This window comes from Strongylocentrotus purpuratus, unplaced genomic scaffold (assembly GCF_000002235.5).
Source record: "Strongylocentrotus purpuratus isolate Spur 01 unplaced genomic scaffold, Spur_5.0 spur5_contig_853, whole genome shotgun sequence".
Taxonomy (NCBI): Eukaryota; Metazoa; Echinodermata; class Echinoidea; order Camarodonta; family Strongylocentrotidae; genus Strongylocentrotus; species Strongylocentrotus purpuratus.
Window position 1 is genome coordinate 387,431 of NW_022145561.1, and position 22,158 is coordinate 409,588.

Below are 22,158 nucleotides of genomic sequence, written 5' to 3' on the forward strand. Positions count from 1 at the left end.
GAATCTTTCTCTTTTCCCGTATGTGTCTCCCCATCTTTCACTCTCTCCCTCTTTCGCCTCCAAGACAGCACTTCCCACTTCGTTCACGAATACACAGGTCTCACCAGTCCAAAGTCCAAGTACTAAACACAATAATATGCTGTGTATATATAGTGCTTAATCCATGAACATCTGTACATCTCTATTAAAATGTGTTACAGATACATCATTACACGATCATCGGATTCTGGATTGCCCGCACACAATGTATGCACATTCTCCACTCCTTGGGGAGCATTCCAGCCAGGGGCCAAATACAGACACTGCTGAGCAATTTACATTGACTTTCGCATCCTACCATGTCCCTATTTAACAAGAGGGTGGAGAGTGGCAAATGTAGACCAACATCTTGTAAAAGGACGTTAGTGCCTAGCTGGGATAGGGTATACGAATTGACAAAAGATTTAACTCCTTTTCGTTGAAGATCAGACATAGACGAAATACTTCATGCATGGCTGATTGTCAATGAAACAGAGTCTTTTGTCAATTCTGCTTGTTGCTACGGCAGGCAGCCAGTGAAAACGAACTTTTAATATCAAATTATGGAAATGCAAGCATCTCTTTAAACAAACGGAACTGTGTTATTCCTGGCTCATTTTTCCTGATTGAGGTGTCATATGAAAGGGCAGAAACTAAACTATCTAGAAATGTGAATTTTTCTTTGAAATTCAGATACCGCCCGCCAAATGACTTTTTGGTTTTCTTCCTTCAAATTGCTTTTAATCACTCATGCGTGAAATATGCATCATATGAGTTGCATCAAATGAAAGAGGAGGATCTAAGCTTTACAAAATAATATGTGTCATTTATTAATTATAATTGTGATTAAGTTATGATAAAACATCAATAATTCTCGGCTTCCGCTTTTTCCGGGTCGCACTGTAAAGCACAAGAGTTCAGAGTTAACCCCCTGCCTGCCCTCTCCATACCCAAAATTACCCATTGCCTTTTTCTCTAAACTAGGAATGATTAGCAGAACTTGTATACAGAGGAAGAAATGCCGGGAAAGTGTCTCCCACAGATACTGAAGTGAGGAAGGTGTTGACACAGGATGTGAAAGTAACATCTTGCCCATGTAACAATATCAAACTAAAGATGAAATGAACATCGCATGACATGCACTTAAAGACAGTAAGCTGTAAATTGTGTAATACAAGCAGTTTCCACTCAGCTTCTGATTTTCATTTAATAGATCAAATCTATTTTAAGATGTGACCTAGTACTCTAGAAGCCTTGCCTCAGAATAGGGAGTTTCCTTCGATTAAAGGTAATAGACAAGTTTTGAAAAGGCACCCTCTCTCAAAACATGAAATCGAAGCTCTTATTACCAATCATGTGAAAGAATATGTTTTGACTAATACGTGATGATACAAACTTTGCTGGGAAACTGCTTGCTTATTGATATTTTTGGTAAATCATCATATCGATCCGGCCTGGATAAATATCGTGAATGCACTTCAACATTGAACATTTGGGCATATATTTCTGGTTTTTAGCAAATTTAGGTTGAACTATTGCTATCTAAACCTCTGAAGGCAATATTTAAACAATATTGAATGTATATTTTGCACCCAAAACCCTTGAACCACAATTTTACCGCTACCGGTCTATATCTATAAATATTTATCTGAGAATAGGGATTTCCCCCCATTACAGCTCAGTTCAAATCTTTCAAACTGTAAAAGGTCTCATGTAATGCGCTATAGTTCTCCTTAGAACTATAAGCTAAAAAAGATAATAAACAGTCTTATTCAAGACTACACCAACAGTCCTTTTCAGGACTACAAACCCTCAAGAAAGATTACTGAGAGTCCTTTTTAGTACTCCTCAATCCTCCCTCTCTCTCACATGGTGCACCCGCAAGCCTACTGTATAGGTCTAATGTCGCGTGGTACACAGTACACTTCACTGACACAACAACTGTGTGTAATACACTATGAATATCACTTTGAAATCAGGTTTTAATTTTAACCATACTTGCATCACAAGCAGGAGTTCATGTTTTAATTTACATAGTATTAATAGTATACTCTCACGCTCCAAACAATACATATACATATATATATATATGATGCCTCATCGATAACAATTCTTGGCAGGATGGCAGATATTCTTCCCCCCCCCCCCCCAACCACTCCGGGGTCGGAGGGACCGCATACGTGTTCCCAAAATCTCTGGTAAAGGGGTACTTTTTTGTGTGACCAAGACCGACTTGCCATTGACTTTCACACCGGAGATAGGGGAGTTCTTTCAAAAAGAGGGAACATGCATACACGTACCCTAAATAACACTGAGTGGGAGAAGGGGGGGGGGGGCGGGATTCTTTGAAATTCATTTATCAACATCATAACAGTAAGGCCAATTATTATACATTTAAAAACATTAAAATCAAAACGATTTCAGATGGTTTATTAAAATGCCCTTTGCATACATCATAGTCTCAAACATTTTATATTGATAAAAAGTGAACCGTCTAGACCTGGATTCACAGGGGTAAAGTAAACTCACGTAAAGCAATTTGCAAAGGGTGGAAATGCTTTTACATTCAGGTAGGGTCAATTATAACAAATAAAGCTGGGGTGATAATAGTTGCCAGGACCTCACAAAGAAAACTATCAATACTGATGTTAATCTAGATAAATAAGAATGTAATATGAACATTATGATTATAATCTTTGTCATTAATATCATTATCATTCTTATTTTTGCTATTATTGTACAAAACATGTCAAAGTTTTAGGGACGAAGACACTGCACTGTGGGTTCTCGTAGAGAATGTGCGCCATTTTTTTATTTAGCCGCATAGAGTGTTATCCATTAGAGAGTGGACTTCAATTTTTACGATTGAGCGGTCTTGCGAAACACTAGCATCCTCTATCTAATAGAAGAACCATACATAGAGTGTATACAGTGGGTGGGGTTCGGAAGGGGATGAAATGTCATATTTCACAAGGAAATATATAAAATATATAAGCCATTTTTTCTGCAATCTAAGGCGCCTAGTGCTTACTGTAAATTGTTTTATTAAAGGTTATTAATCTTTTTAAAATAAATTTCCTGAGGCTGGAACATCAGAGGGGTATTTCAGATCACAGAATGGGTAAAAAATTTGGACAGTTCTTTGTTTGAAAAGTGTTCATAATGTTCCTGCTTAGGAAAATCCATGGGCGGTATTCTGAGACCTATTTTACCTCTAAAATATTTTATTTTATCTTTATAATATAATCAGTATTCTGAGACCACTGTTTTCTCAGATTTTGTCTTTCATTTTTTATCTTAATGTCTTCTTGCGTGCCCATTACAGTAAGGCCTATACTCATGATATGCACGACTTAAACGCTAATGTCCATCTTATTTCATGTGAAAGATAAAACATACGTATTACATGAAAGATAACGTAAAAGTTAGAATAGGGTAAGGGCTATTTTATCTCCAGGATGCATGGTAAGTATAACATATGTTTTAAAATATGCAGCTAGTTACAACATTTAAAAAAAAATTTGAGTGCAGACTACATGTCTCATGCAACATGATTAATGTTAATACGTTATATTTAATGAGTTTTGATGACTACTATCATACTTGAAAAGCCTCTGAAACTACCTCAGTCATTTTCGAAGAAAATTTAGCAAAAAAGTATTTGCACTTTGAGGCAGGCACGCATAGTAAAAATTGCAAAAATTTATGAATTTTCACTCTTGCCCAAGAGACCTGCAGACCGTGACTCTTTTTGTTGAACATGAAGAGAGTGAAATCTAACAGCATTTTTTTGTTGGTTAGCGCATCACAAATGGGCATGTTTTAGTGAGATGAGATTAAGATAAAACAGTTTTTATAATACTTAGTTCAATTGAAAAACTGTAACAGTATTTCATCTTATTGAGATAAAAACTGGGACTTTATCTGAGATAAAAATTAATCTTAGAATACCGCCCAAGAGTTTAAAAGTGGCTACTAAATCATAAATCACGTATGTGGATGTATTGCAAAAAGCCAGGTTTATTTAGAGTTCTTGTATTAAAAGGGTGTTATAGCACCTTTGGTTTACATAGAATAAATGCCCTGATGGTTTTCATGAGCCTATAATGTCCAGCCTGTTTAAGTAGCTTTGGTGGTTAAAAATATCTCATAAATCCATCAAGTAATTAAAATAGAAATGTCTAGATAAAATCTCATAGCCTTGTTATCGTCATAAGGCCTTCTTCTCTTCTTCTTTTGTTTTCTTTCTCCTCTTGAGTTTCTCCTGTTTCTCCTCCTCCGAGATGCTCCAGTAATCCTCCGTCTGCATCTCGGTGAGGCGTGAGATGGTCCTCTGGAAGGCGAAGAGCTCCTCCTCTCCGGTGAAGATGCTTGCTTGAGAGAGCTCGGACCCCTGTAGCATCGACAGAGGGTGAGAGAGAGAGAGAGAGAAAAAAAAAGAAATAAAATTTGTTTTTAAAATAATGCACATGCAATAACCAAACGCAGCAAAACCCTTATCCGCTTAAACATTGGAATTGTACATGCATTCTACGCAAAGTGTTCTATTGGTAACTGATGTATTCTTACAATATAGATTGTGGCATAAATCGTGGGAGCCATTTCTTTTCAAATCAAAATGTCCCTTTTTTAAGGTTATACTCTTAGGATGGGGTATATACAACTTATGTTGAACATTCATGTCATGGTTAAAACATGATGGCAATGAGTTACATTCAATGTTCATCCCGCACAGAGTACAGAAAACAAAAAACATAGGTTTCTCCATCTAAGCCACAGACAGGTCTTACTGTAAGTTTGTGAATATGATATTGGCTTCTACTCATTCACAACACAAATACTGGTCTTGGCTTAAAGTTTAAAGATCTATGGCATCCAGGACCAAGTCTCCCACTCACTAAAATCACTTAGTCCTGGTTACAAGGTCTAACTTGGAACTAAACTCACCCTCTGTATGTTGAGGTCGTCCATGAGCATGAAGTTGTCTTCCATATCTTTTTGTGTCATGGCACCCGTTACAAAGAGATCTTCCACCGGTACCTCAGCACTGCAGATCAGTCTAACCTATGATATACATAGAGATCAAGACTAATACAGTGTCATACTCATGGAGGTGTCCTGGGGGGACGTTTCACAAAACTTGTCATCAGTGACAAATGACAGTTTTTGTTATAAGCTACTGAAATCCTTGCTTCTGATTGGTTATCAGCAGATTTGTCACTGATTTTTGTCATTTGTCATTGAAAAAAGGCTTTGTGAAACGGGCCCCAGGTCAAGTGGAGACATCACATGACAATGAATCACATGGTTTGTGGTTCGAGTCCCGCTTTGGCACAAATGTCCTTGGCAAAAGATTAATCTTCATTTGCCACTCTCCACCTAGTATTAAATAGGTACCCAGTAGGAAAACATTCTTTGAATGCCTTGTAACTGCAAGGAAAAGGTGCTATATCAAATATCTTTTGGATTGGATTGGATTGGATTGAGCACCTTATCTTGGAAGATTGGCTATAGCTGGGGGGGGGGGGGGGGGGTAATGATATGATTGTAGGGCCCTCAGGAAGAACGTATTTAATACTGATGAAGCTACTCTGGGTAAACAAGTCATATTATTATTATTATTATTATTATAAAACATGTATAAACATACACTTTTAAGGCCATGATCATTGACACTTTGGTTACTTTTTCTCTAAAGCTAAAGTATTATCAGCCTTGAGAGGGAGCTATACAACATAAAGAGTTTATTATTTACAATTTCATCACTTTAGACTCAATTTTAACCACCACAACGATCATTGAATATTTTAAAATCGCAAATGCTTCTGAATATGTTTATTTCAACCAAACTCATGACCCAATACCAAAACTTGGTATTACCTTTAACTTGTGTAGTAAATACTTCAAAAGATATCTGGGACAGCTTCATTCTTAGCAAAAATAACTTTTCATTGATACATGTATGTATGTAGAATGTAAATTTCAATAAAAGCTTATGGTACTACTATTAATATCAGACTGAACAAATTATAACAACAGATGGCGCAATGCACAATGGGAGTTTTTAATGTTTAAGTGTCTGAGGTTGACAGAGAGAGGGGGAGAGAGAGAGAGAGAGAGAGAGAGAGAGAAAGAGAGAGAGAGAAAGAGAGAATGAAGGCTAGCCTTAGAGAAAGACAGATGCAGAGAATATGTAAAATGGCATAAGAGTAAACTCAAATTGAAATGAAGAAGGATACATCCAACTGACCTTTAAATCATAGAAGTTATCAATCATCGTGATGAATCGTCTGGCTGCTGACTTTGATCTGAGTGACATCTGAGGTATGTTGTGTACAAACACTATATCAAAGTTATGACCAATGGCAAGGTAGTCCCCAGCTCCCAATGCCTGTAATACAATACATACATGAATTGACAGGATATATATTACCTTCATAAAAGTAACATTTATGCTAATGATTTATCTGAATGTATGTTAAAGAGAAGGTTGAGTTCTGGGAAGAGGTGAAAAATAAATTGTGAGCATTATCATTCTTATTATGCAAGTGTGGAAGAACATCAGATAAGACATGTTCCCTTAAAAGCATGACTCTTCAAATGCCTTTATATTCTAAATATGTCATGTAATATCGTAAAACTCGGGGGTAGGATTTTTACGCCACGTGTTTGTGTAGTCCCATATACATCTTTCTGTGTACAGTGTTTGTAACTTTAACAAGACTTGGCCAAATTTCTTATCATTTTGATGATTCCAGAACCTTGCAATACACACAAATTCTTATATGCTAGATCAGGCCTTCTCAACTAGTTTATTAGAAGCGCCAAAACAAAAATTTATTGAGGTTGAAGTGCCAACCTGTATGTTTGGTGACTGTGTTGCGAGGGAGCGTAGAGACCGAGCCGATACCGGGTGGGGTCCAGGGGGCTAAGCTCCCGGAAGCTAGTGGATTTTAGGGCTTTTTTTAAGGCCCAGATGTGGCATTTTTAACACCTTTTTGTTCCATAAAAATTGATGTGAAATAATTAATAAAATTCCTGGCTAAAATCTACACTGGAAGTTAATTTATAATGTAGTTATTTTGGTGCAATAAACACGGAAAATGTCAAAATGAAGTGAAAATCAAACAAACAAAATGGCTTGCTTAAATTTTGGGCTCAACTTCGATTGCGACTTTTTGATTTTGCTGAGTTTTATTATTTAAAAACATAATTTTTTAATTTTTCTTACTTAAATTTTAGTTTTTTTATATATACATGTATATATATATATATATATATATATATATATATATTGGAACAGCCGCGTGCCACTCTGACTGACTGCAAGCGCCACAAGTGGCGCGCGCGCCGCCAGTTGAGAAGGCGTGTGCTAGATGATCAACCTTTTCTGGTCGATTCCACACCGTTTCTTTCACAATGCAATCGCATGACCAGAACTCAACTTCATCTTATAAAATTGATATTAAGCATGTATGAGTGAGATGTCCACTGATAACAGTCACCTCTAATTCATCTTTATTAGACATATATCTTCAGAATGAATTCAAGAAAATTATCAACAGTTTAGAATAAGAAAACACTATGAACTTGACAACCACTAGGTTATAAACTTCTCTTTGACACTAAAGAAGAAAGACATCCCCTTTTCACTCATAATGTAATAGAAAAAGCATGCATAGAACAATGCTATGTCATTATGCTTTTTAGATTTAAAAAAATAAAACCTACTTCATAAGAAATTTGAAGAAAGCGAAATGTGTTGTTATATAATATTATATCATCTACTGTGAGTAGAAGAGGATAACAAATAGGTTCTAGTGAAACATAGCTAAGCATTGCAACAAAAAGCTTTTAGTGTTCAATAAACCAAAGACACGTTCAGGTGTGATGCAGCAAAATCACAGCAGTTTTTTAAATGATGATGTAAAGTCTATTACACTTCACATTTTCTGTATCTTATAATGCAGAGCCCAGTGAATACACGCACGATCTTTGTTGCGCGCAGTGGCCATTCATTTTACGTGGAGAAAAAAAAGGGCAATAATTTTTAGCTAGTTTTTAAAAATTTATTTATCTATTTTTTTTTGGGGGGGGGAGGGGGCTATTTATTGCACCATATCTGAACAATCCTTAAGATTCACCATCATCACTAACCTTCAAACAAAGATCATCAAAAGTAAAGCTAGCTATCCTTCCACATGCCCTTGGTATCCTCACATCTCGGCCAAGTATTCTCAATGTCCTCTCTGTCACTTCTGTCATGGATGGATAGAGGCAAATATATCAGCATGTTGATGAAATTATTAATGAAAAATAAGAACATCATATTGTTGTGACAGTTGCACTTGAAATTACTTTATCACCCAAGTCATTTGTTTCTTGTACTATTGATGCATGACATGAATACTTATATATTTGTAATATCACTTCCTCAGGCAAGGTGCCTAATATAGCACCATCTATTGATATTCACTTGATATCAAACACTCAGAAGGCTACATTAACATGGTTGTGTTGAGGTCCAAGAATCCCCTTTTTGCCAGAGCATCAAGGAGATTTCAGTCATAAGGTTGTCATTATGTCAGGCAAAGAGGTTAGTTTTGTTATATATTGAATGTATTTCTATGAATTGTCGAAACATAAAGTGTAAATTAGTGTGTGTGTTTTGAAATTCACACTGAGAGATGTTGATGTAATGTAATGTAAGACATACAAGCCCATGTTAATATCATGTATGTACATTTTACTTTAACAATGACAGTAAAGATACTGCTAATAATTTGAAGATATATTATGAGAGTGCTGAAGCACTAAGTAGAGATTTGGAATTTATTATTGTCTAGTTAATTGTTTAAACAAGCTATAGTGAAGTCTAGTTGTGGCACTTGTATTGTGAGTTTGTATTTATGTAAAGCCATAATGCAGATGGACTAGAATAGGAACTTGGGTTTACTTTAATAGGTTATAAAGATCATGACAAAATGTACATTATTTTATGAGTTTCTCAAAGAGACTGTGTTATTGCTATATTGCTGATGCTATGATGTACTTGTATTTATGATTCTTTATCTGTGATTTATCCACAGTTTTCAAGGAATGAATTGGAACAAAATGATTACTCCAATTAAAGCTATGAATTCCCGTAGAAGCCTTTGTTCAGACTTTTGATTTGTTATCGACCTCGCTGCAGCCACAACTATGAAATAAAAACCTGTGTATTCAAGTCACATATCAAGTTAGTGAACTTGGTTCATCTCTACGGGTGCAAGTGTTGGACAATAAACAAAGAGCTTGAAAGAAGATTTGTGGCTACAGAGACCTGGTTCTTGAGAAAGATTATGAATATATTTCTTTGATTTTGGATTTTCTAAATTACTTTCAACTGGTTTCCATTTCAATGATATTTAAATGGTTTCCCATTTCTAGGTTAACTTCTAACGTTATTTTAGATTTGCAATTTTTGTACACTTTTTTCGGTCATTGTATTTTACTAGGATATATTTTTGTACCATCTGTTTGTAGCTTTGAAATGTTTTTTAAATATGTAAATTCAGTAACAATTCAACCATGAAGGTTGCGAATATTGAATAAAATAAATCTTGAACCTTGAATATATCATGGACAGAAAAGATAACACATGAAGAAGTGTTAAGAAAGCCAGAGGAAAACCATCATTCATCAACATAATAAGAAAGAGGCAAATTATTTCAATTTGTTGCTCACATAATTATACAGAAAGGATAATCTTGGAAAAAACATTAACAGGGAAGATTGCTGTAAAGAGAAGGAGGGGAACGCAATGACTCACATATTTGCAAAGCCTGGACAAATGGACAACCAAAAGTGAATTCAGCAATACCAGCTTTTAAGAATAGGAGATAATAGACAGAAATGGAGGGTTATGATTGCTGATGTCTGTAACAGACATTGTAATTGATGATGATGATGATGATAGAAAATCAGACAGGGAGCTAGACAATTTTGACAAGACAAAAGACACAAACTCAAACCAAATTAAGTTTACCTTTCCCTTGTTTAGTGCACATCTTTGCAAACAATTGTTCACATATATTGGCTGCATCGCACTCTGATTGGTTGAGGTATACCTGACCATCCACAGGAAGACCTAGAGAGAGAGAGAGAGAGAGGGAGAGAGGGAGAGAGATAGAGAGAGATGGAGAGAGAGGGGGGAGAGAGAGAGAGAGAGATAGAGAGAGATGGAGAGAAGGGGAGAGAGAGAAGGAGAGAGAGGGAGAGAGAGAGAGAGAGACAGAGGGAGAGAGGGAGAAAGAGGGGGAGGGAAAGAGAGAGAGAGAGAGAGAGAGATGGAGAGAGAGAAAGAGGGAGAGAGAGGAGAGAGAGAGAGGGAGACAAAGAGAGAGAGAGAGAGAGAGAGAGAGAGAGAAGGAAAAAGAGAAGGAGAGAAAGAGAGAAATACACTAATGAAAGTTTTCTACAAAAAGACCTCAATAAATGCCAATTCTATAACCATTTTTATTTTTGTAACTATCTTTTTATTTTTATCCTTTAAATGTATTCAAATGCATGCTCTGAGATAAGCTTCATTACTCTATGCAAACATCATAATGCAATGGTGTCCCCCTCCCCTCCTCCTGGTATAACTGATTGTAGGTGTGCAGGTGGACCATTACAACGGGGATTCCCCCTACTCTTATATCAATAGTGCAGTGGGTACCGAATGTGCAAAGGAGGTGACTCTTCTCTACACAGGGCCTCCATTTACCATCCTATCCGAGGGACGGAGTGTTTCCACTGTTACATAGCCTGCATCTATGAAACAGGGGAGGGGCACATTAACACACAACGCAGGATTCAGTCATCCGCCTGGGTTAGATTCAAACCTACGATCTTTGGTTCAACAGGCAGAAGTTAAACTGACTGAACCAACTCGCTACCTAACAAGGACTTTACATATGTCTACCTGCTTTTTATCAAATCACGGGAAGACGAGGACTTACCAGATAATTTTCTGTAGTCTATTCCAGAGTCTAGATTTAAAACATCACAGTGATTCTATAAGAACAAGAAAAGAAAAACCATAATTATAAACCCACTATCTATCATGCCAATACAGCTACTCCAGAACTTGCTATGCTCATTAAAATGATACCCAATTATATCTGTAAACAAAATTCAAATATGCCTTAGAAGACAAATATAACTACATATAAATCAGAAGCAGATGTATTCAATACCACTCTCACTATCCCATACAATGCTGTTTCTCATCAAATTTGGTATGGTTTTTCCCCATGTATTTCAAAATTATAATAGTCAAACAGAATAGTCAAACAGAAGAGTCAAACAGAATAGTCAAACAGAATAGTCAAACAGAATAGTTAAACAGAATAGTCAGAATTTATTTTGCAAATGGGACAGGCATTGCATTTAAACACAGACAGAACTACTGCAAGAGCATTAATACATTGTGCCAGCATCAATGTGCCACTAGTATAGGCCTAATGATACAATTTCACGAGAAAGAGGGGGGAGGGGGAGGGGGGCTGTTGTTTCTTGCCTGCATCCCAACTTTCTATGCTACACTTTATGACATAAATTATATATCATTTTGTCATCAGAATATACTAAATAAGATATAGCTTTATACAAAGCGATTTTCTCGCCCAAATATAAGGTGACTTTACAAGAACATTGGTTTAGCCCCCCCCCCCCCCTCCCCCCTCATACACATACACTTCCGACTAAAAGAGAACTAGATGGAACTTCGACTGCGCGCAGTCGAAAGTGATGCCAAAACGGAAGAAATATTTCAAATTCAAGTTTGGTTGTAATCCATAACAGGTTCTCCGAATATTGTGATTATACAAGCTATTTCTCATATGACTCTTTGATCTTTGAACTCATGACCTCAAATGCAAATTACATATATATGCATGTCTAGAGTTTGATGGTAATCCATCCATCGGTTCTAATGATAATGCAATCACAAGCTATTTTTGCATACATAATGAGCCCCATGACCTTTGACCTTGACCCCAAAATCTAATCAATTCATTGGCTCTGCAAGATACATACATAACCTAAGTTTGGCAGGAATCCATCAATCGGTTCTTGAGATAACGCGATCACAAGCTATTTTTGCATACATAATGAGCCCTGTGACCTTTGACCTTTGACCTTGTGACCCCAAAATCTATTCAGTTCGTTGGCTCTGCAAGTTACATACATGACCAAAGTTTGGTAGGAATCCATCAGTTGGTTCTTGAGATAACGCGATCACGAGAACGGGACGTACGGACGGACGTACAACCCGAAAACATAATGCCTCCGGCTACTTCGTAACGGAGGCATAAAAATATATTTCAAAAAAAAAAATACTGTAATACCTTACCTTTAATATCGGTATGAAAGGGACAAAGTTGCTTCGTTGAAGACCATTCTTGTAGAGGTCGTCCGGATGCCTGTTGGATGTTGCCACGACAACCACACCGTTATTGAAGAGCTGTATGAAGAGACGCTTGAGTATCATTGCGTCAGCTATGTCGGTCACCTTCAAGAATGAGATACAGAAAGAGAAAGAAAATTTTATTGCAATTACTGAAATATTCTGTGGTAGCAACAAAACAACAATTTAAAAAAAAAGAACAAGATGATGTCATACCTTATATTCCATTAGGGACTTTGATTGCTTTTCTAATGCAGATGTGCACATTTTTAAAAGTATACTTAAAAAGTCATTAAAACTTAGAGAGTTGAGAAAAATAAACAACTGCTCTATGTCATGTAAATGAAAGTCCTTTCAATTTTGCACAAATTTTGTCAAAGGATATAAACCGATGTGAAATAGACATACTGGGATATCCAAAAGTAGTGCGCCAACATTTCTTGCATACATGTAAAAACACTTCTATGATTACTTATTGATTAGATGCAAGTAACACCATTCCTTTCTTGAATCTTGAATCTTGAATTTGTTGCACCCAAAAAGCTACGTTGACAGCTGTCCAGGGTGGAGTAATAGTGGTCAACTACCCCTAGGACTACCCCCCCCCCCTTTCCCTCTGCTCTAGACAAATACCACCTAACAAAATCATCTCACAGGCAGTTGTTTCAGGGTATTTAGAGTAAATTTAAAGGAGTAGTTGTTGGGTGCGGTTACCAGGGTTATCATTTTTATACCAATTCATTATATTACAGTTTGTTCTAGAAAGGTTTTTTGAATAAAAGTTTTTGTTGTTGAATATTTACTATCAGTCAACTGGAACACATTTACAGTGTGGAAACAGGCAATATGACAATCTGTGTTGCTGCCCTGACCAAAAGAAATTGGTACCCCTTCTCTCACCTGGAACTCATCAAAGCACAGCATCCATGTCTCTTTGCTGATCTCCTCAGCTACTGGTGAGATGGGATCGAATGCCTGAGGTTTGGTGCTGTCCCTATCCTTAGGCATCTGTTTCTTGATCTCATGAATTCCTGACAAAAAAAAGGAGAATATTCATTCTTGATTGATTGCTGTTTGTTATTAAGCGCTTTACCATTAACACGGTACAGTTATCCCAGTCACTGGATTCATCTACTATTCTGACTGGAAATCCAAAGGTCATGAATTTGAGCTAAGGCATGGGACTTATGTCATTGAGCAAGGCATTGTACCTACATTGCTCCTCCCCACCTACAAGTTAATTGGATTAGAAGGTGCGTACCAAAATGCTCAACAGGAAATGGAGAACGTGTTCTATAATGTGCATAATAACACATGTAGTACATGTATACCAGTGACCGGGATAATAATAGTACTTAGAGCGTTTTGGTCAGTTAATAATATCCAACTGAACTGTGAGCAGGCAGGTTTCCGACCAGGAAAATCCACCACGGGACAACTTCTCAACCTGACCCAACACATCGAAGACAGTTTTCAGAACAACCTCATCACAGGTGCAGTATTTGTGGATTTATCTGCGGCTTATGACACTGTCAATCACCGAAGGCTACAGACAAAACTTCATGACATCACAAATGACCTCAAACTCACCAGATTCATTCAGAAGATGATGCAGAACAGACGCTTCTTTGTCGAACTGGATGGGCAGAAGAGCAGATGGCGGAAACAGAAAAACGGTCTCCCCCAGGGTGGCGTCCTGGCGCCAACACTCTACAACATATACACTGCTGACATCCCTTCAACAGAGAACACTCGAAACTTCATCTATGCAGATGACACCTGCATCACAGCCCAGCATAGTACCTTCGAAGCTGTTGAACTCCATCTCAACACAGCGCTCGCAAGCCTTTCGGAGTACTACAGAGCAAACTACCTACGGGCAAACCCATCCAAGACTCAGGTGTGTGTTTTCCACTTGAAGAACAGGGAGGCAAAGAGAGAACTGAAGCTAAAGTGGAACAATGTGCAACTTAACCACTGCGAGCATCCAGTGTATTTAGGTGTAAAACTTGACCGCACTTTATCCTTCAAGAAACATATCGAGAAGACAATAGGCAAAGTAGAATCTCGAAATGCCATCATCGGGAAGCTAGTATCTTCACACTATGGCGCTGACCCCAAAACTGTACAAAGTGCAGCTGTTGCTCTATGCATGTCATCCGCAGAATATGCTTGCCCAGTTTGGAGCAGATCAGCCCATGTGAAGAAGCTTGACACCACACTCAATAACACATATCGAAAGATAACAGGATGTCTGAAACCAACAAAAGTTGAGGAGATATATCACCTCGCTGGCATTGGATCTCCTAACCAAAGGCGCACTAACACCTGCCTAAAGGAACGGATGAAGCAGGCGACAGATGACAGACACATGCTACACGGATACTTACAACCCCACAAACGACTTATATCCCGACACAGCTTCCTCGATTCTGTCCCACCACCTGAACAGAATCCTCCACCATCAGTCAAGCCCGTACTCATCAAAGGTCTTAACCTGAAGTGGCCGGAGTGGCAATGCCTAAATCGAATGCGGACGAGAATGGGACGGTGTAAGGTCAATATGGCAAGATGGGGCTATGCCCATGAAGGAGATACTCTCTGCGACTGCGGAGAGACTCAGACGATGGACCACCTCTTGCAGTGCGGCGGAACGGGTTGCACAGATGAAGACCTGTCCCTTGTTAATGAAACGGCCATTGCAGCAATCGAGCGATGGAAGAACTTAATTTAATTTAATTTACTTCTAAGTTAAGGAACTTTACATTACTATCTTGATCTAAGGAGACACGAACGAACGAACGAATAATATATATAAGAAACTGGTATTGTTATTATTACTATTATGAACAATGGAATACATGTGTTTGTTACATGTGATTGATGCGTTTTTACTTCTGAATTCTCTTATTCTGCTACTTTAAATGTCTCATTGTGAGCAGAATACTGTTATATTTAGTTTAGTGGGTTCCATAAATCTACTCAATAAAATGGATGCATTTGATATTGCAAGGCTAAACCTATAATTTGTTTAAGGGCTAACACTGTAAACAAGCAATAAAGGGTCTGAAATCACTTTATATTTTATCTGTTATTAAAGCAGCACGTGAATGTAAACTTGCAATAAAACAAACAGTAACATACTGTCAGTCCCAATTTCAAATCTATGGTTAAAACCATAAAAATGATTTAGTAGCGAATCGTAAAACTGAATAAGTACCAGACTGCCGGATATTACACTTTTTTAATGATTCACATGTGTAATAAACACAGCAGCGGCCCATCACTATCTCAATTTTTGAACAGATTTAATGAGGTAGTCGAGACAGAGGACGTCATTAGAATTTTACATTCATTACGTGACAAATTATTCAAACCCTGTTGTGTCACTGTATATTCAAAGGTGTATCTATGAACACAGTTGAAAATGGGTTCTAAACAACCATTTTGGGGGCTTCTTGAGCAGACGATTAAAAAAAAATACTCTATCTTTGTGGAAAAGAAGTACATTCGCATTCAGAGCAGAACAGATTACTTAATAGTAGTAGTAGCAGTCTTTATTGGCCAAATTTTGACTACAAAGCTAATCTGATACAAAGAGCATCATTTTTTACATCTTTGAGAAACGCTGTGAAAACATGGCCCTTTCCTGTATAATTATTCCTATTTGAAAAAAGCAAACTATTTTTTTCACGCCTCGGGTAATAGCACAATTCTAACCTTCCCTTGAGCGTATAAAAACAACTATTTCTCTCAAAGCAGTCATTAATACTATATTATGCCACTTACTTTTATGAACATCCAACATGAATGAATTGAAATGGATCCTCAACTTCTGAGCTACAGCCACGTCTTCATAGAACAAGTCCATCAGCATGGTCTTCCCCGTTCCTACACTGCCATACAGGTACAGACCTGCGGGCGCTGGTCTAGGCCTCTTCCCTAGGACCTGTGTGAAATGAGAGGTAAACAGTATTGCTGTTTAAGGTTCTTTTCAACATAAGGACATGAAATCAATAGAAAAGGTCTATCAGCATGGTCTTTCCTGTTCCTACACTGCCATACAGGTACAGACTTTAGGTCAGGTTTATAACTCTTCGCTAGGAGCTGTGAGGAATGAAGAGGTCTTTGGGTTCCTGGAAACAAGGAAAGACAAAACATGAATAACAAGGAAGTTTTCAGAATACACAACTGTAATAAGTATTTATAAATAACTTGCAGTAAGTGTAGCAAAACAGGTCAAGGTAATGAAAGAAATCCTTGTTGAAGGGTGATTGGGTTCACATAAGATATATCTCAATGATAAAAATGTGTTTTAAATTAGGCCTATTTCATATGGTTTTTATCTGTTGCTAAAACAAACTATTTAATGTTGTGGGGTATGTTTAGTAGTTTGTAAACCCAATGGAAAAATATATATTAAATAATATTATATATTGAAATGGGATAAATTTAAATCAACATGTTCTCTTCTGAAACTGGGTGGTCGCTGTAGCTAAATAGGGTGATGAGATTTAGTCAGTAGTCAATGGGTTCAATGTTCATTTGATAAAATCAATCATGTCAGTGGCATATATAGATCCCTCATTTCACCTCTTCCATTTGTTTCTTCAAATTCATGTTAAGCATTCTTTAAGTTCCTGTTCTAAATTCGTACCTTATAAAAAGGTAACTTATGGGCTTATAAAAAGATAACTTATGGGCTAACAAAATAAATGTAATGAAAATTTTGTAGTTCTTGCTTACGATCCAGCATTTAACACCTACATGTATTCATTGACCCTATTAAACCTGATTTGCTTACACGAGCCCTTTTAGATATAATACATGTACTCTAAGTTAATTTGAGATTTCCTCATGACAATTCTTGTGTATTTCAGTTTTTAAACTAGATGGAATTTTGACTGCGCACAGTCGAAAATGATGCCTCCGCCATAGAGCAATTTAAACAAGTTTGGAGTTTAAATCTCCAGTGGTTCTTGAGATATCATGATAACAATCTCAATGTATGGAATTTCATAAGTTGACCTCTGTGACCCTTGACCTTTGACCTACGTGCTCCAAAATCTAATCAGATTGTCTTCCTATGGTGATACACACTATCATTAAGTTTGAAGTTTAAATCTCCAGTGGTTCTTGAGATATTATGATATGGTGATACATACTATCATTAAGTTTGAAGTGAAAATTCTCCCGTGGTTCTTGAGATATCGCAATAACGATCTCAATGTATGGAATTTCATAAGTTGACCTCTGTGACCCTTGACCTTTGACCTACGTGCTCCAAAATCTAATCAGATTGTCTTCCTATGGTGATACACACTATCATTAAGTTTGAAGTTTAAATCTCCAGTGGTTCTTGAGATATTATGATAACAATCTCAATGTATGGAATTTCATAAGTTGACCTCTGTGACCCTTGACCTTTGACCTACGTGCTCCAAAATCTAATCAGATCGTCTTCCTATGGTGATACATACTATCCTTAAGTTTGAAGTTTAAATCTCAAATGGTTCTTGAGATATCGCGCTAACAAACTCAATACAAGGAATTTCATAAGTTGACCTCTGTGACCTGTGACCTTTGACCTACGTACTCCAAAATCTAATCAGATCGTCTTCCTATGGTGATAAATACTATTCCCGAGTCTTAAGTTTAAATCTTAAATGGTTCTTGAGATATTGTGATAACGGTCAAACGGGACGGACGTACGGACGGACGTACGGACGGACAACCCGAAAACATGATGCCTCCGGCACCACCTTCGGTGGCGGAGGCATAAAAAACCCAGAGCTCCTTCTTCTTCTTCTTCCTCGTTAAATGCTAATTCATGCAACAAAGATTACGCACTGCAGAGTGGTGTGTGCCATGTTCAATACGTGTGTAGGAATCAATCTAGGTGCAAGATATATACATATACAATGATGTGCTGTTAAAAACGTGGACAGCGAAGTGCTGCCATCAGCTTTCGAGTGTTAAATTGCTCAACAATCCAATTTATGTTTTTTTTCTTCTGCTGATCCATTTAGATACATGTCCATAAGCTTACCTTCTCAAAGAACCCAAGCTCTTCTGGCTGGTAGCCACTAACAGTATCATGCAGTTGTTGTAACCGGGTTACCACCTCCCTCTGGTGATCATCGTTTTTCAATGCTCCACGTTCAATCAGGCTGTTATAACGATCGAGCGGACCCCTGCTGCCCCCATCGTCTAATGACGAGAGTGCCTGTGTGTGTTGGTGCCTTGTGACGAGTTGAGAGGCATTCCATGTGCACTTTAGGTGGTCTCTTTGTGGATGATCTTTTTATTCAAAGGAAACGAGGTTAACACAAAATATATCTTGTGCACATTAAAAATAATTATAGGCCTACTGTTTAAAGATTGGATGAATAGATGGATAAGAGAAATAACTTCGGCAGAAATTTGCTGACAACTCAATAATATGCTGGGTCTATCTAGATCAATTTGGATAGTGGAGTTTTAAAGATACAAATGAAATATAAATTACTTAATTATATTAACCCCATTCAGTATTCACCATTGAATTATATTAAATTATAGGGTCTACATTGTACATGCAATAGATCAAATATCTTTTCCTAATCTAATGCGAATCGAGCTCTTAAAGGTCGATATACATTTCGACCACAGGTTTTTACTTTTAACTTGCACGTTTCACACCAGAACCGATCCATTTCCACCTCCACATTACCCTTCAGCTTTGTTAAACTTTCTTAAAGGTAATACAAAGTTTTGGTATGGGATCATGAATTTGGTTTAAATGAACATATTGGAAGCATATGAGATCCTACAATATTCATTGTTCATTGTCGCGGTCGAAATCGACTCTAAAATTATGAAATTGTAAATAATAAACTCTTTATGTTGTAGGCCTATAGCTCCCTCTCAAGGTCAGTATATTAATTGAGCTATAAAACAATGTTTCTTGACTAAAATTGACCGAATAACTATTCCCGTTCCAAAATTATATATCACAACTACATATTCTGAGATTTTCATGGTCGCAGCTACCATTGTACGGCCGTAGAAGCTATTTGAAATTTAATAACATTTTTACCGGGAGCACCGGTAAATCTTTATATTCAACTTTTCTCGAAAGCAGAAGTGTTTCAGAGGCTAAAGATTCTAGTGTTTTTAATACATCCACAGGGGCATCCAAATATATCAAATTGTAAAGAATCACTATCAACTTATTTTTCAAAATTTCCCAAAACTTTGCAATACTGTAACAAATCAGGGTTAAGCATTTTCTGTTGTACGCGCATGCGCTTTAGCAATATGGTACATCGTTGATTTAGCAATTACCAAACTGAAGGAAAATGAGCATAAATTACATATAACAATCATGTTGGTGCAATTATCATGTTTCTTTTGGGGATATTGTTTGTATAGTAGTTATCTAATCAGGAATAAGGGGTTATACTGAAGATTATATGTGAAGATTTTATGGGATTAGCAGAAATGTTGGGTTGAAGTGTTGTTTTACTAACGAGGACATAATTGTTCTTTTATACGGTTATTTATAGGGAAATTATTAGTACGGGGCAGGATTGTGTCATTAGGACTTTCCACTGCACTGTATCCGATACAGGCCAGCCTCACCGAGGCTGGACTTATAGTTGGCGCTGGTCTTAGTCTTTAGTTGAGTCTTACATCTAGTCTACACTTGTTCTTGTGTTGTTCGAGTTTACCCTGAATGTTGGTTGGTTCGCATTAAAGGAATTTAACATGCAACTCATGACTGGCCTGATTTCTTAGACAGTGAAACCGTAGTTAGATAATCGAGATCGAGAATCAGTGACAGGAGTTGACAAAGCATGGTGACTGATTGGTGATTGATTGCTCGAAGGATGTTCAATTGACTGTTGCTGTGCACAACGACTTGGGTGACCGATTGCAGTCAACGGATGCATGATTGTTAATACGCCCTGTGACGTGAGCAGTGAAAGAACTCCAGCCATCAAGCTACGGGCATATATTTTGTCCAAACGAACGACGGGGAGCGCCAGGCCAGACACGGGCATCCTGACAAATACTCCGTGTCAAGCCAAGGTGGCGAACCGTGTCCGCCACAATACCTTTAACGACTACCCTACATAATATTCAATATGTGGGGCAACGTACTGTGACTTTCCTGATAAGTATCCTCTTAGTTCACATTAAAAACTCAGCTAATAATGAATATGCCTCCACAAAAAGCTTGCAGTCCGTTATATAAATATCCTAACATTAAAAAAATTGTACTTACAATCCAAATGTCTTTGTAGGCTAGCGTTAATAACGATTTGCCGGGTCCTTCTTAGGACGCAGTACGAAACAAATGACATCTTCGCCACAGGAGTTACGTCACAGTATTTGGTTACGGGGTCAATGAACTTTGTGATGCAGTATAGCGTAGGTACATGACTGTGCCGCCCGCAGGACAGGGCACAGAAACGTATTTCATAGTTCTGGGGCAGGGTGGGGTTGTTGTTGTTTGGTATTATCGGCGTTTCATTCTTTTTTAGAATATTTACGCCTAGGTCAGTTACGGGGGTCAGTTACTCTGGCTTTTAAAGAGCCCTGGAACAGGCACGTAGCCAAAGTATGATGTTTGGGGTGGGGCACATACTTTACATGTAATCGATCGAGGTAAAAAAAAAAAAAGGGGGGGGGTCTAAAAAAAGTTCAACCGATCTTGGATTTTTTAAAATTAATTAATTTATTTATTTTATTTTATTTATTTATTTATTTATTATTATTTATTTTTTGTTTGTTGGGGGGAGGGGGCACGTCCCCCCGTGCCCCTCCCCCCGTGACTACGTGCCTGCCCTGGACCCGCCATCGGTATTGTATCTATTACTTGTATTGGTCGGGGTGTCATAATAAAGTCAATGGCGGCGTTTCGGGGGGGGGGGGAGGAGGGAAATGGCTCCCATGATTTGCCCCAAAAGGCGATCTTAAAGTTACACTGGGTGACTCAAAATATCGATGTGTAGTTTACTCCCTGCCCCCGACGAAAAACCCTGGCGCCGCACTTGTCCCTCCCCCCCCCCCCCCCCCCATTAAAATGTCCTAGAACTGCCCATGGAACTGTCCATGTTAAAGAGCACTTTTATGACACCATGATTAAACTTCTCGATTGAGCTTGACACTAAAGCTTATCATATCACTGAAGTACTTCCTACGAAGTTTAGAACAATTACCTTGACCAAGGCTTCGCTCCTGGGTTACATTGGGGCAGTTGCACACCTAATCACTGGTATAGTATATAAAACGGTGTATGCCCACTTAATTATATACAGGGAATGTATCAATAAATTAATGTGCCCCTTTCTTCTTAATGCAAATTAGTAGAATCTCTCGAGCCTTAAAGTACTAGGCATGCATGAACTAAATAAACCCCCACATCCTTTTTCTTTTTTTTCTTTTTTCTCTTTTTCCCCCTTCTCTTAGTCACTGCATGTCCTCGTAGTTTCCAACTAATTAGCATTATTTTCTTTTTGAGAAAGCTACCCCTTTTTAACTTTAAGAGTTCCCATAGCATGTTCTTCCGTATTCTTCTTGATATAGGCCCATGGGTATATAATTCAAAAATTAGTGACCCACTTTGGGACATTATTGGTGTTCCTGTTACATAAGGAACCTACACGTATGTGTGGCTCTGAGTAAAGATTTAAATAGTTGAGTATGATTGTTAAGTGATTCTA

General features: G+C 37.7%; 1 protein-coding gene across 1 annotated transcript; it reads right to left on the bottom strand.

Annotated features, from left to right (window-relative positions):
- Positions 1 to 1,982: 1,982 nt before the first annotated feature.
- Positions 1,983 to 20,839, bottom strand: LOC753802 (AFG1-like ATPase). The gene is made up of 11 exons (XM_030995550.1): positions 20,718 to 20,839; positions 18,498 to 18,748; positions 16,238 to 16,397; positions 13,349 to 13,479; positions 12,395 to 12,553; positions 11,001 to 11,055; positions 10,046 to 10,147; positions 8,176 to 8,276; positions 6,269 to 6,409; positions 4,966 to 5,082; positions 1,983 to 4,411 (listed from the first exon to the last, which is right to left on the bottom strand). The coding sequence occupies exons 1-11, from the start codon at positions 20,794 to 20,796 to the stop codon at positions 4,229 to 4,231; spliced, it is 1,479 nt and encodes a 492-aa protein (XP_030851410.1). The 5' UTR covers positions 20,797 to 20,839; the 3' UTR covers positions 1,983 to 4,228.
- Positions 20,840 to 22,158: the final 1,319 nt, after the last annotated feature.